Below are 15429 nucleotides of genomic sequence, written 5' to 3' on the forward strand. Positions count from 1 at the left end.
GGAGGCCCGCGCACCGCGATGAAGAGTGGCCCCCGCTTGCCACAACTAGAGAGAGCCCTCGCACAGAAACGAAGACCCAACACAGCCATAAATAAATAAAAATAAAAATTAAAAGTAGTGCTGCTACAGTCACTCTTACACATGTCTTGGTGAACATATATAAGTTCGTGTGTGTGTGTGTGTATTTATACACACACACTCACGTTCATACATAAGTTCATATATTTCTCTTGGGTGCTATGTGCCTAGGAGTGGAATTGCTGGTGTGTTCAGCTTTAGCAACTGATACCAAGTTTTCCAGAGCAGTCGTGTCAATTTATATTATCACCAGCACAGCATATGGGAGTTTGGATTATTTCACCTCCTTGCCAATACTTGGTATTCCTGTTTTTCATTTTAACCATTCTAGTAGGTTCATACTGGTATTGCATTGTGGTTAAAATTTCCCTGTCTTTATTGGCCATTTGTATATTCTCTTTTGTGAAGTGTCCAAGTCTTTTATTCTTATTTTCTACTGAGTTCTTTATATATTCTGGATATAAGTCCTTTATGGAATGTGTGTATTAAGTATACATTAGCCATTTATTTCAAAGCTTATACTCATTTATGCCAGTTGTAGTTATAATAGCATACTTGTGGAATAAGACATTTAGTTGCAAATTTATTAAGTATCTGCTTTAATATGTGTCAGGTGACCTACTTACTGGTACTGGGTACTCATAGGTGCTTTACAGATACTATTGATAATCCTCACCTCAGCACTGCAAGGTTGTTGGTATTGCTCCCCTTAACAGAGAGAAGAGAAGGCTCAGAGAGGTCAGTAACTTGCCCAAGGCCACACTGCAGAGTAGCAAGACTAGGATTAGAGCCCAGGTCTCTGGTTTCATATCCAGATTCCTTCCACTGAGTCACAGTTGCACGAATCCACTCAGTCGCCCAAATTGCAAGGCTTGCTTTTTTTTTCAGTTTTTACTGGTAATGTTACACTTTTTTCCAGAAAACTGTTTTAACTTTGTATTTTATTCACTACTGGGAAATTTTTATTTCTAATAGTTAACAGGGACACCTTATCTAATTTCCCAGAGCCTAGAATTCTTCAATGCATGTTTAAAAAAATATTTATTTATTTATTTGGCTGCGCCGGGTCTTTGTTGCAGCACGCGGGCTCTTTTAGTTGCAGCATGTGGGCTCTTGGTTGCAGTATGCAGGATCTAGTTCCCTGACCAGGGCTCGAACCCAGGCCCCCTGCATTGGGAGCATGGAGTCTTAACCACTTGACCACCAGGGAGGTCCCTTCAATGCATTTTTTAAATTGAGGTAAAATGCACATAAAACTAAGTATCTTAAAGTATACAGTTGAGTGGCATTTAGTACATTCAGTGTCGTGCAACCATCATCTCTATCTGGTTCCAAAATCACCACTGCGTTTTGATCCAAAATCTACTTGAATGACAACAGAACTAAGTTTCTTTCTAAGATAAAGAATTATCAGGGCAGAAATCATTTTTAGAGGGGGAGGGAAAGTCTGACTTAATATCCTTCCCTGTTATTGGGCCTTTTTTGCTATTTTAAGTAACCCTGCATTAACTATTTCTTCATATCCATATCTGTGACTGTGCTGTGTGTTTCTCATTCAACCCCTGCCAATTTTTAGCCCAGGGTCCTGGGCACATTGTAGGTTTCAGTAAATACTACAATTTAATTAGAAACTGGAGTAATTGTAGCACTGAATTAGGGATCAAGGTTTGAATCATCGCCATTGACTTAAGTGCTTTGGCAAGCCACATTTCTTTAGGTCTCAGATTAATGAAGATGTGTAAACTTGTGAAAAATGAATGGAATTTGGAAGCATAAACTCGAGATTTGTTACTCACTTGGCTTGCACCTTTAAGTCTTGGTTTTTTCATCTATAAAGTGGGCCTGATAATCATTGACTGGATGACTCCAAGGATCAGTTCTGTGTGCGTGTACCTTGTTGATGTGCAAACAGTATGGCATAATTGTGCTTGTGAGTAAATGTCATGATTAATGACTTTTCAGGACTGCAGTGTGCTAGCTTTTGTCCTGGACCACCTCCTCCCACATACCCAGAATGCAGAAGACAAGGACACACCTGCCCTGGCCCGCCTATTCCTCGCAAGCCTGGCTGCCGCAGGGAGTGGCACAGATGCCCAGGTGGCCCTTGTGAATGAAGTAAAAGCAGCCCTGGGAAGGGCACTGGCTATGGCTGAGAGTACAGAGAAACATGCCAGGTAAAATCCATGCCTGACTTAGTGCTAATAACCAGTAGCGTCCCCTAACTTCATTCTTGTCCCATGGATTCCTTGCATTTGAACAAGAGTTCTGGTCATACTGGCACTGTACATTCTCTGGTTCTCTCAGATAGTTCTAGTGCTACAAAATACCCAAAGCACTAATGACACTTGGAGGAGGTGGGTAAACGGCTTAGAGAAAACAAAGGGATGTTTTCATTATATTTCTAGGGTCTTCAAGCAAGAAGTTGAGGGGGTTATTCTACTTTACTTTTTCAAATTATGTTTAAAGAAAATGAAGAATGCCTCCACCCAGGGAGTGAGTTCTTTCTTACCTGTTTAGATGTTACTTCCAGAAGGAAACACAAAGGAAACCAGGAGGGTTATCTGAGGCGAGTTAGTGAAGACGTGGCCTAAGAATGGTCTGTATTCACATGATAGAGATGTCAAACTTCTCTCCTAGGCTTCAGGCAGTGATGTGTATCATCAGTACCATCATGGAGTCCTGCCCCTCCACCTCCAGTTTCTACAGCAGTGCAACAGCCAAGACCCAACACAATGGCATGAACAACATCATTCGACTCTTCCTGAAGAAGGGACTGGTTAATGACCTGGCCAGAGTGCCTCACAGCCTGGACCTGTCCAGGTAAAATTATTCCTGACCTCCAGCACCAGGCTTTTGCCCTCTCCTTAATCGTGCTTCATACTTGTCCATTTGCCTAGTATTTCATGTATCCTTGCCAGATAAGTAATTAGCAGCCAGTGTGATAGGAAGAGTTTGGGTGTAGGCGGGAACCTGAGTTCTTAGTATTGTTGCTTTTAAGCAAGGCACTTTCCTTTCTTTGGGCCTTAATTCTCTCATTTGCCGCAAACTCATGAGTTGGTCTGTATCAGTAGTTTTTTCCCCAAGCTTCCCCCCTCTTAATTATCGTAAGAAGATCATTATGGACCTTTTATTACATCTGGTTATGTCCTCTGAGTCTCTGTTATTTTAATACAGGTCCTTAATTTTTTTAATCTTCATTTTATTGCTGTTGTTCATGAACGAATTTATTGAAGTGATCAGACCTGCAGAATGTTTTCCTAGATTTGGTCCACTTGGTTCCACGCAGTGTAGTTTAACTTGTTGCTTTTACTCCCTGTGTGCTGTAAGCTTAGAGGTAGAGGCTTAATGGAGCAATTTAAACATTATTTGGCTAGGATATATCATAGATGATGTACATTTCATATTGTATCATGGGGCGATGCATCTCTTTGAACTACCATTAATCATGATAAGATTGACCACTAGGGTAGAGTGATAATTCATCATTGTACTGTTATATTTTCCTCCTTCTTACTAGAAAATAAACAGTGTTATTGCTTCAGCACTGTACAAATGTCTAGTTCCCTATCAACCATATACCTAATTAATGGTCTTAACACCAGTTGATAATCCTTGCCTGTGTCTTTTAATTTCTTAGAGGATTATCAGTGACAACTTTGTAATTTCTGTCATTCCTTCTACATTATTAGCTGCTATATTTCTGTGATTATAGCTCCAGTTCAAGAGGGAAAGTTGGGTACCCTATAATACAGTTCCTACTAAAAAGGCAGGATAAAAACTTAATTTTTTCCCTTCAGTCACCAATTTTCAGAGTAAAGTCAAAAATGGGTTAAACTCCACCTCAAATACGAGCTCTGGCTTTCTATTTTCTGTGTAGTGTTATGGACTCATGAATTTTCCTTGATTTTTAAAATCTGATTGAATTACTTGGATCACTACAGTTATCCTTCTTTTCATGCTCATCCTTCACGTTCTTTTTCATTACACCTTTGGACTTGTGGGACCTCTTCAGACTGACTTCTTTATTCTTTTGATAACAACCTCATCAGTTTTTTTTAAATGTTTAAAAATTTTGAGCTCACAGTATAATGAGCACTGTATGTCTCACCTAGATTAGCCAGTGGTTAGCATTCTGTCCTATTTGCTTTAGTTCTCCCCCTCCTCTTTTCGTGAGGTAAATCATTTGAAATTTGTTATAAACGTGATGCTTAACCTCTGAATACTTCAGCATGTGTCTCCTAAGAACAAACATTCCATTACATAGCTAAAATACCATCATCACCTCTAAGAAGCTTACCATTAATATAATAATACTCACTATATACTTCATATTCATCTATCTCCAATTATTCCAAGAATGTCTTTATATCCTGGGGGAGAGTGTGTTGATCCAGGATCCAGAGAGCATCACTCATTGCATTTGATTGCCACGTGTCTCTTATTTTTTTGACGTTTGACTGTTTTGAAGAGTCCAGAAAGTCGAATGTCTTACAGAACATCCCATAGTCTGGATTTGTCTAATTGCTTCCTTATGGTTAGGTTCAGGGTAAACTTTTTTGGCAAGAATACTACATAGGTGATGTTTGCCTTTCTAAGTGCATCACATCAGGAGACGCATAATGCCAATTTGTCCCATTATTGGGTGATGCTAAGTTTGATCACATAGTTAATGGTTAGAGTTCCACTTTGTATTAACAAATTATCCGTGAGGTGATGCTTTGAGTTCACGTGAAGATCACGTGAATATCCTATGCCCTGAAGATTTTTAACTCAGTAGTTTTAGCATTCACTAGTGGTCTTTACCTAGATCACTTAACATTGCTGGTTGCAGTGATAGTTTTCTGATTCTCTCATTCCTGTTTATTAGCTGGCGTTCTTATATAATGAAGACCTCTTTCTGCCTGCATTTGTATCCCTGTGGCTGCAGATTATATTTAATGTGTTATAATCCATTACCATCATTATTCTTTTTGATGCTAAGATTTGGCCTGTGGTAATGACCCCATTAATTTTTTAAAGCCTTCTTGCTTTTGAAGGCCTTCTGGCACAACAAGATGTCTCAGGCTCACCTTGTACCTTCCATGTCCCATTCCTGGGATCAGTTGTTACTCTGATGAGCCTTGGTTCCTTTTAGTGTGGATTTCTGTGCTCAGTTCATCTCTGTATCTTCCTTTATCTCAGTCCCAACATGGCCAACACAGTCAATGCTGCTCTGAAGCCTTTGGAAACACTTTCCCGGATTGTGAACCAGCCCAGTAGCCTTTTTGGCAGCAAGAGTGCTTCTAGCAAGAGCAAGTCTGAGCAGGATGCCCAAGGAGCTGCTCAGGACTCTAATAGCAACCAACAGGACCCAGGTAGGGAATCAGCCAATGGACTGGAGAGCTGGCCGGGTGGGTGTAGTTATTTTATGGGCATGGCATCACAACTGTTCTAGCTTGGTATTGTTTCCCTGGGAACTTGCTGGCCTTCCACAGATCTGTCATAGTGGCGTGGGAATCTGCCCCACAAAGAATTCCTTAAAATTGCAGCCTTATTTGGCTATCCTCACACGTAGCCTTGTCTTTTCCTTTGTCACCCATTCATTTATTCTCTGAGAACTTGTAAATTTGCCCAGGGAAGGGACCTTACTGTCTTACGCTTGTCTCATGGTGCCCTGCACATAGGCACCCTTTGATTATTTTGCTGGTTGGTTGATTGTTTCAGGCGAGCCTGGGGAAGCAGAAGTGCAGGAGGAGGATCATGATGTCACTCAGACAGAGGTGGCAGATGGGGATATCATGGATGGGGAGGCTGAAACCGACTCAGTGGTGATTGCTGGGCAGCCTGAGGTGCTCAGTTCACAAGAGATGCAGGTAGGGAGGCAGATCACCCAGCATACCCCTGTTGTGGTGCTGAACCAAACCCCCAAGTGGTGTGGGTGGGTGAGTACGTTAGATCCTTGCCTAAATGCATTTGTCTATTTTGCAGAGGAGCACAGATGATAATGCTTAGTAGATGCTCAGTAAATGTGTTTGAATTGTATTAAATGAGGGGTGGGTGCAGAGCCAGGATGCCATATACTATCGATATAAAATGGAGTAGATCCCAACAAGAAAACATAGGCACGGGTGAAATGTTGATATAGAAAGCTGGCCTGAGCCCTCTGGGCCCAGGGTCTTTGATCTACTTGGTTCTGGCCATTAATGGACTCTCCTTAACATCACTGTTGTGCCTATAGCACCAGCTCTCACTGGGGCATTCAAATGGCAGTCTTCTACAGACCCTAAAGAAAGCATTGTAATTTCTGGAGCTGGTAGCAATGGTAAGAAATGGGGCCTACAGTCCTGAGCTGCTAGCTCTAAGGAGATCTGCATGTATTCCTGAATTCCTGAAGAGTATAAAGACTTAATCTGGTCTCAGATAACTGGGATGGACCCATTTGAAGGACAGTCTGAGTGTGGATTGGCAGCACCTGGTAGTTGCTGTGCTCTTAGCACCAAGTGTGTGGTGTTTATGTAACATCCTGTCACATATTATCCTAGAAATATATGCTCCCTTGCTGGCTTTTTTTAGGGTTGAGCACCAGCACAATGATAGACTTGTGTGCATCCATATATATGTTCTATTTCTCTCCAGGTTGAGAATGAGCTGGAGGACCTGATAGATGAGTTGCTTGAGAGGGATGGCGGATCTGGGAACAGTACAATTATAGGTGAGAGCCCCAGAACTGAGTATAGCCTCTTCCTTTGCCTCAGTCTCTCTCGGGAGGACCCTTTTTCTCATCATCTGCTTGCTCAGCTCTGCCTAAGGGCTCATAGCCAGCCTAGATTGCTGCTTGTCTTGATGTTGACAGCCTTACAGATGAGAAATTCACAAGCCATCTACAGACCTGTGGCTGGTCTGAAGTGTTGCCTCTGTGGGGGAGGTGGAGGGGGTGGCCATCAGTATAGATAATACATCAGGCACATCAAGAGTGTTTATTCATGGAGGCCTAGAGGAGGCTATAGAGGCTGTAGGGTGAGAAAGTGCTTTCCTTTCAGTTCTTCAGTGAATCCAGGAGCTTTCTGCCTCCAAGTCTCAGTAGTGTAAAAAGAGTGATCATTCCCTAAGGATCTTTTACAACTTTTACAGCTGAGTTGTAAAAAAGTTGCTTTTTACAACTCAGGAAAAACAGCAAAGGTACTCTACTGTCACCTGGCTCCAAGGGTATATGTTACTTGTTTTTATTTTATTGATGAAGAAAATCAAAGGATAAACAGAAGTAGACATGTATTCTTAAACTTGACAAGGCTTTTTCACACCCATTATCCTCTGCGGTTTCACAGTTAGTGGGATTGGCAGGGCAGATGTGATCATCCCATTTTACAGTTGAGGAAACTGAGACTCAGACAGGTAAAGTGACTGGCCAAGCTCACTTAGCTAGTCAACAGCAGAGAACCCAGGTCTTCCTCATCCAAAAAAAAGGTGGATATCTGCTGGGTGTACATAGCTACTTTAGGCCCACCCAATCTGGAAAGGGAAGTCCTCTGTTGTTCAGTGAAGGCTCTGCTCTGTAACCTTCAGTGAGCAGAAGTGGAGAGGATGAATCACAAGAGGACGTGCTGATGGATGAAGCTCCTTCCAACCTCAGCCAAGCTTCCACCTTGCAGGCCAACCGAGAAGGTGAGAGTGCCGAGGCCAGAAAGGCCTCCCTTCTTGCCCTGCACGTCTGACAGACACTATACTAGGGTTTTCCTGGAGGCAGCTGCCCACATGTGCAGAATAAGGAAGCATCTGTCTGCATGCGCTGACATACACCATCCACTTTATCCTCAGCCAGTTTTTCAAATAACATGTTAACTACTGCTTGCCCAAAAGTTTGTCACTTCTTACTTGGTTCGCTTTCTTCTCACCCACCTGCTATCATCGCTCCAGATTCCTTCTTACCAACAGGATGCAGTCAGTAGCAAAGTAGGGCTGGAAAGGCAAGGGGGCACCAACAGACTTGGCCAAGTCCTAGACCATGGCTCCTCAAGCACCACCCTATAGCCAGCCACCACATTCAGCCGCATGGCTCAGCATATTGATGCATTGGTTGGCACTCTCAGGAAATCGGGGCTGGCTCACTAAGTCTGTACATCACCCCAGATCTGGTTCTTCCTCTCCTAGAGTCAAATACCCCATCGCCTTCCCACTCAATCTGCTGGCCTGCACAGTAGCCTGTTTTCTAGCTACTCAGTATAGTCCTCCAATGTGCTCCCTTTGTTTTAGATTCCATGAATATCCTGGACCCTGAGGATGAGGAGGAGCACACTCAGGAAGAGGACAGCAGTGGCAGTAACGAGGATGAGGATGATAGTCAGGATGAAGAGGAGGAGGAGGAGGAAGATGAGGAAGATGATCAGGTGAGGGGGGACTGTGTTGGGTTGGTTCAGACATCCTCTTCTGTGGGAACACACAGCTGGAGAAAACCAACAGTCTGGGTTGCTAGCCTCAGCGCCTCCCTCCCTCATGTGCAAATGTGGCCATGACACCAGACTTCAGAAAATCCTTACCTCCAGCAATTCTCCATCTCCTATTTTCCCCTTAAGGAGGATGATGAAGGTGAAGAGGGAGATGAAGACGATGACGACGATGGCTCTGAAATGGAATTGGATGAGGATTACCCTGATATGAACGCTTCTCCCTTGGTCCGATTTGAGCGCTTTGACCGGGAGGATGATCTCATCATTGAGTTTGACAACATGTTCTCCAGTGCTAGTAAGACACAGGGGCTCAGCTGGGTTTTATCTCTTGATTCTTATACCCTGAACTAGAGCAGCTATCAATCTGATACAGAAAGCACCTCTTTTCTTATGCCAGCTTCCTGGGGCAAGGGATATCTGAATCCATCTCTCTCAGTAAGTGTATACCTAGAAGGAGGGATTGTGAGAGGCTCCTTTTGTTCTCTCCACCTCAGTAAACAGGCAGCCAGCCATTTTAGAGCCTGGACAACTTGATGATTTGCTTGAATTTAAAAAAAAGTGAGACCAAGGCTGACTGCATCAGGCACCCATGTGTACACTATAGTGATAGGGCAATCACTAATCCTTATGTCTGTAACACTGGATCTTGAGAGTTTGGATAGACACCTTTGAGCTTGGCATTGGGGAGTAGATTTGAACACATTCACTCTGTTCATCAAGAATGCATCTTTTCGGAGGAGAGAGTGAATCTCTTCTCTCCTCCCCCATCAACGTCAAAGTTCCCTTTTAGCATCCAATTCTTAAAATCAAGCTGTCTTGAGAAGGCAGGTCTTTACTCCCAAATCACAAGCATGATATAGCAGAAAACACTGAACTGTTCTGGTCTGTTGTCTTGGCCAAGTAGTCTCTTACCTCTTTGAGCCTCAGTTTGTCACCTTTGAGCCTCAGTTTGTCACCTGTAAATGAAAAATGTGAAAAGAAAAAAAAAATGGGGTGGATTACATACTTTTCAAGATACTTTCTATTCTGCGATTTTCTTTGCATTTTGTGATTTCCATCAATCTTCCTTATTAAGTTGAGCCTCTGTCCATTCAGCAAATTGAACAAATATTCGAGGAGTGCCTACTGTGTCCTAGGTGCTAGGGATACAGCAATAAAAAAGAAAACAGTCCTTTTCCCTCATAGGAGCTTACGGTCTATTAGGAATTATGAGTAAGCAGGCATTACGTTGTAGTATGGTAAGAAAGCACAGAGTAAAGGGTTTTTAGGCCCATTTGTAGAATCAGAAAAAGTGATATCTAGGCCAAGAACAAAAAGTGCAGGTGAAGAAGGGGGAGAGGAGTCGTCAAGGTGGAGAGAACAGCATGTTTCTGAGGGGCCTACAAGCATCACTGTGGCTTAGTATAGAAAATGGATTGGGAGAAGGTACTATTTAGGAGGCTGTTGCAGTATCTAGGTGAGAGATGGTGGCATAAGCCATGGTAGTGTCAGTGATCGTAGATGAGGCATGGGAATGAGGGAGAAAGGACAAAGCTCAGGTTTCCGTGTGAGGAAGTAAGGCCCAGGAGACATGGTTCTGCTTGAACAACCATAGAAGAAATTTCTTTTTGGCACTGACCCCTTTGCATATTGTCCTTGCAGCAGACATCCCCCCATCCCCAGGAAATATCCCTACCACCCACCCACTGATGGTACGCCATGCAGACCACAGTTCCCTGACGCTGGGCAGTGGCTCTTCTACAACGCGTCTCACCCAGGGCATTGGGCGCAGTCAGAGGACCCTGAGGCAGCTGACGGCCAACACAGGCCACACCATTCACGTTCACTACCCTGGGAATCGTCAGCCCAATCCTCCTCTTATACTCCAGAGGTGAGTTACAAGGAAGATTGTTGGGCTCAATGAGCTTCAGCATTGTCTTGCGGTGACCTGGGGGGATAATGCTCTTGTCACACACACAGATAATGTATTTGTCCTGTTTCTTTGTGGATTATATGTGCAGCCTTCGGGAGAATACCAAATTGTATAACATGTTCTTCTGCTTAAGTGTCCTGTACATACATTCAGCAGTCACTAAGCATCTCATATGCCAAACACTTAGCACTTAAGATATGGTCAGGACAGGATCCCTGCCCTTTGGCTTAGAGTTTCTCCCACTAGGGAGAAACAATTTTAGGAGTGAAAGGAAGGAATATAGGTATCATAATGGTCAATGTACAGACGGTAGTGGGTGTACAAGAGAGAGATTATACCCTAACACAGTGCCTGATATTATCAGTGACGCTCACTCTGTTCCAGGAACTATGGAGTAATACGCAGCCTTAGCCCAAAACAAGTTTGCAAACTGATGGAGTAGTTAGAAAAGTAACTAAGACTTATGTGCACTATGATCAGGTCCATAATAATGTCATGCATTTCGTAGAGGATACAGAAAGGATCTCACAATAACAGTTTGCAGTGCCCCTGTGGATGTACAGTGACCATGGTACCCCACCATCACCCTACAGGTTGCTTGGTCCCTCTGCTGCTGCTGACATCCTTCAGCTGAGCAGCAGCCTTCCCCTACAAAGCCGAGGCCGGGCCCGCCTCCTAGTGGGCAACGATGACGTCCACATCATCGCCCGGTCTGATGATGAACTACTAGATGACTTTTTCCATGATCAGAGTACAGCTACCAGCCAAGCAGGCAAGTTTATGTGGTGAAAGGGTAACGTTTGTCTGGTTCTTTTTCCCTGCTGAGGGAAAGCAGAACAGTATCTGCCCTGCCTGGAGAAATCCCATTTTATAGGAGCCAGAACCACTCAGTGATTTAGCCAAGGGCAATAAAAACCGTTTTACATCTGGATACCTATGATGTTCCAAACCTTGTGATAGACATTGGGTCCTGTTAGGGAAATACTGCAATTTTTGGATCAATTGATGCATGACAATGCCAAGAGTCTCACTCTCCTTTGTTTCCCTACAGGGACCCTGTCCAGCATCCCCACAGCCCTGACCCGTTGGACAGAAGAATGCAAGGTTCTTGATGCTGAGAGCATGCATGACTGTGTTTCAGGTGTGTGGCAGTTTGGTTATCAGGGCAGTAGTGAGTCTTCCAGGGCTGGGACAGTGCATGGAAAGTTGTTTCCCTGGTTCTCTGTGGCCCCAAGCTCTGCCTCTTGGCTTTCTCCCCCACCTCCCCTGAGCAGCCTCCGATCTTTGCTTCTTTGGTCCAGTTGTTAAAGTGCCCATTGTCAATCACCTGGAATTCCTGAGGGATGAGGAGCTGGAAGAAAGGCGGGAGAAACGCAGGAAACAACTAGCTGAGGAAGAAACAAAGATAACCGACAAAGGCAAAGAAGATAAGGAGAACAGGGATCAGAGTGCACAGGTGATTCCCAAGAGCTGGGAGGACTCATCTTTGGCTATGTTTGCCTTAACTTTCCCATGGTTTTAGCATACATGTGGCTGGCCCCAAGAGTCATTGAAGATTCTAGGACGTTCACATTGAAACTGAGAAATGATCCACTTCAAATTCACTGTACACTTGAATGGTTTTTAGGGGAAAAGAATTCAAACCCAGGGGGAAAATTGTTTCTCCGGTGTTTTGCTGGGGAAAACTGGAGTCAGAACCAGAGCAGCTCCTGACTCAACAGCTCCTGACTCACTGTACAGTCTCTACTTTCAGTGAATACAGCTAGACAAGAACAATGACCTTGACTAAGCCCATGCTCTTAATGGTTCAATTCCGTTTCGGTGGATTGCCTTCTTAAGTGTCAGGGAAAACTTACCAATATGATTCCATTCCAACATTTGAATAAGTTGGGCTTAGGCTTCAGATCAGAGAAAATGTTCCTACCCTGAACCCCATGACCACATGTCATTTTCTAGGGCTCAATTTGTGAAATCTCTAACATGATTTTGGTTTTTCTGGAACCTTGAATAGTATAGCTTTGAAATAAATGAAGTAAATGCTGATAAAAATACAAGGAAACTAAAAGACTTGAGTGAAAGACTTTATTATACCTCACTCAACAGGGCATCAGATTTAAAAGGATATTGAAATGTTCAATTATGATAACAAGCTTGATCTAACAAATATCTTTGTATAGAACTTTTGCCTAATAAATAGTAACATTGTTTCAAGCACATGTAAAGGGATAGGAAATAAGCCTGGCATTTTGTAAGCCGGAGTGTACAAAATGAGCCCAAGGAAGGGAAACTTTTAAGAAATTCTTGCTTGTCTCAGCGATTGTGTTCAGGTCATGTCCTATGTCCAAGCCCATCTCCAATGTGGTTTTTATTATCCTTTCCTCTCATTGTTTAGTCAGCCCCCTGACAGTTTCCCCCTTGTCCCCAAGCAATCCTTGAGCATGAGTATGTATTAGAGAAATTGGAGGTATGTTTGCATGCTAAAGTGCTCATCTTCCATCCAGGTCATACGTGTCATATGTGGGAGATGGCAACTATTAAAGTTGACCTCTATCTCATGTGCTTGCAAAGTCCCACATTGGTCTGTCCCTTTTCTTTGCAGTGTACTACATCTAAGACAAATGACTCCACTGAACAGAACCTCTCAGGTAACTCTCCCTCCCTTTTCCCCTTCTTGATAATTGGTTGGTTTTTTATCCTGACCCAAATAGCTGGCCCAAGTGGGCTGAAGATGAACGCTGGTGCTCTGTGGGATGAGGTAGTAGATTGTATAGTTTTAGGGTCATACCCCATCTTGGAGATAACTATACAGTCTACTGTCTTTCCCACGGTGGTGCGCTTCCCCTCCGACGTGCTGTGTTTTTAGGTTCTCATTCTGATTATGCTGTACTGCGTTCTGGCATGTGTAGTGAGGCCATGTGTCCTGTCCCCTTTACTGACCCCCATGGTGTGGTGCTTAATGAGAACACCTGATGACAGTGGTTCCTAAATGCTAGTCCTCAGTGGAAATGAACAGAATAAGGGAGGTTTAATGAGTTTCTCAAAAAGCTGAGTTTGTTCAATTTAAAGGGCTATTATAAATTACAGAGATTATGTACTTCCTACTTCTTTGGTATCAAAATATTTTTATTAAATGATATTAATGGGATTTTTTTTCTTACTTGGCTAAAATTAAAAGTTGGTGACCCTGTGTTAGTCTCTTGTCTCTTTTTATTTTTTCCTTTTTCTATAAATTTCGTGGGTCTGTGGAATCTAAAAGTCTAAGAATGTTGCCTTGAGCAATCTGCTTTTGGCGAAGGTAGCTCGGTGGGCTAAATGGTATTACTACTATATGCTTTCTATTCCTCCTAATTTTCCTAACGTCAGTAGCCACTTTGTGATTCTAATAACTGGTCTATATGGTATTATATGTCTCCCCCACCCCTATTTCCTCAGAACTTTCTTCTGCTTCCCTATACCTTCTGTCTTCTTTGGCACTTGAGTTGGGAAATGATTGTACCAAAGCCTACACAGTATTTTTTAAAGCAGTGAAAGAGGGTAGGTGTCCTGGTGCCCTGAATCTGGTAGAAGGTCTTTGAAAGGGTCTGTCATCAGGTAAAATGGCCTTTTGCCTGCTGCCCTTGCTAGAGGATTCTGCTCATGCCGGGGTGAGGTAGTAAGTTGTATTGTTGTGGGGTAGGGATTTTAAGCCCCAATTAGAAGATAACTATACAACTTACTACTTTCCCTGGTGTGTTGCATATTCACATTTAGTCTTAACACCATTGCCTCCATCAGACAGAGTTGTAGATGTTCCTTGGATAATCAGGACTGCAAGAAAAGGGAGGTGGAAGGGGACAGGTGGTATTTAGGGTGAGGCAAGTATTATAAAGTGACTTGAACTCTCCCCCTTCCACCCAGGGCACAGAATGGATTTAATTCTTAGGGTCTACAAAGAGTCAGATCTTTTGGTTCTTGGGACTAAGATAGCACTGTGCCTTAGCCCTCATCCTGAGTATACCAGACCAGCCACAAGCTGTTCCTAGGAGCAGTTGGTGACTGAGGGGAGTCCTGCATCACTGACTGAGTGGGATACTTGTTGTGCCACATGTGCTGATTGAGTGGCTCCCCCGGTCCTTGGCTGATTGCCTTTTAACAACCCCATTGTCGTTCTTTCCGAGAAAGATGGGACTCCCATGCCTGAGAGCTACCCAACAACCCCATCTTCAACTGATGCAGCTACATCTGAGCCCAAGGAGACCCTTGTCACTCTGCAGCCCTCACAACAGCAACCAACACTCCCACCCCCACCAGCCTTGGGAGAGATTTCTCAAGAGCTGCAGTCCCCGACTGGAGAAGCGGGAAGCTCTACCCAGCTATTGATGCCTGTAGAGCCAGAGGAATTGGGTCCCACAAGGCCAAGTGGAGAAGCAGAAACAACTCAGATGGAGCTATCCCCAGCTCCCACTATAAGTGAGTAGAATTTCAAGGTTTGGGGGTAGGGGTAGAACAGGGGGGAAGAATGGACATCTTTGTAGTTCCTCTTTACTCTCTTACTTTAGAGAATTTGTAAAGTAGAAGCTCAAGCCCTCACAGTAGGGTCTCATATTGCACATTACCTTTTTAGCTAAAGTTGAGGTTTCTTCTCTGTGTCCTCAAGTGATTATATATACATCTGAGTGTCTTAATGATACTAGTGATGGTGCCAACAGTTTGAGGTGATCACTCTGTTCCTGGCTATCATGCCATGCTTATTATTTTATTATTTAACTTCTTTAAAAAACAATCATCCAAAGTAGAGGGTGTTATCTCCATGAATAAACTGGAACTCAAAGGTGAAATAATTAGCCGAAGGTCACTCAGTAAGTGGTTGAGCTGTGATTAAAATCCAGATCTGTGTAACTCTGGAGCTTGCTTTTCTTCAACATTTCCAGGAATGGGCAAGCACGTGACCGCACACTTAGCAGCTCTCCCATCCCGGCCAACACCATTTATCTCATGGCACTGTTTCCCACTGGTTTGAAATGGGGCCTCAAAATT

The 15429-nt window shown here is 43.5% G+C and overlaps 1 protein-coding gene across 16 annotated transcripts in view; it reads left to right on the forward strand.

The window, feature by feature from the left end:
* HUWE1 (HECT, UBA and WWE domain containing E3 ubiquitin protein ligase 1) overlaps positions 1-15429 on the forward strand; it is a 142397-nt gene that overhangs the window by 109227 nt on the left and 17741 nt on the right. For 14 of the 16 annotated variants that reach the window (XM_057537611.1, XM_057537615.1, XM_057537609.1 and 11 more), the window contains 14 exons: positions 2041-2252; positions 2716-2898; positions 5260-5432; positions 5782-5930; positions 6694-6769; positions 7621-7719; positions 8308-8441; positions 8628-8796; positions 10143-10371; positions 11007-11185; positions 11465-11554; positions 11715-11869; positions 13013-13058; positions 14575-14862. In XM_057537611.1, coding sequence (XP_057393594.1) covers positions 2041-2252; positions 2716-2898; positions 5260-5432; positions 5782-5930; positions 6694-6769; positions 7621-7719; positions 8308-8441; positions 8628-8796; positions 10143-10371; positions 11007-11185; positions 11465-11554; positions 11715-11869; positions 13013-13058; positions 14575-14862 — 2182 coding nt within the window. The remainder of the gene's footprint in view (positions 1-2040; positions 2253-2715; positions 2899-5259; positions 5433-5781; positions 5931-6693; positions 6770-7620; positions 7720-8307; positions 8442-8627; positions 8797-10142; positions 10372-11006; positions 11186-11464; positions 11555-11714; positions 11870-13012; positions 13059-14574; positions 14863-15429) is intronic. The other 2 variants (XM_057537616.1, XM_057537618.1) reach the window with 2 other exon arrangements.

This window comes from Balaenoptera acutorostrata, chromosome X (genome assembly GCF_949987535.1).
Source record: "Balaenoptera acutorostrata chromosome X, mBalAcu1.1, whole genome shotgun sequence".
Classification (NCBI taxonomy): Eukaryota; Metazoa; Chordata; class Mammalia; order Artiodactyla; family Balaenopteridae; genus Balaenoptera; species Balaenoptera acutorostrata.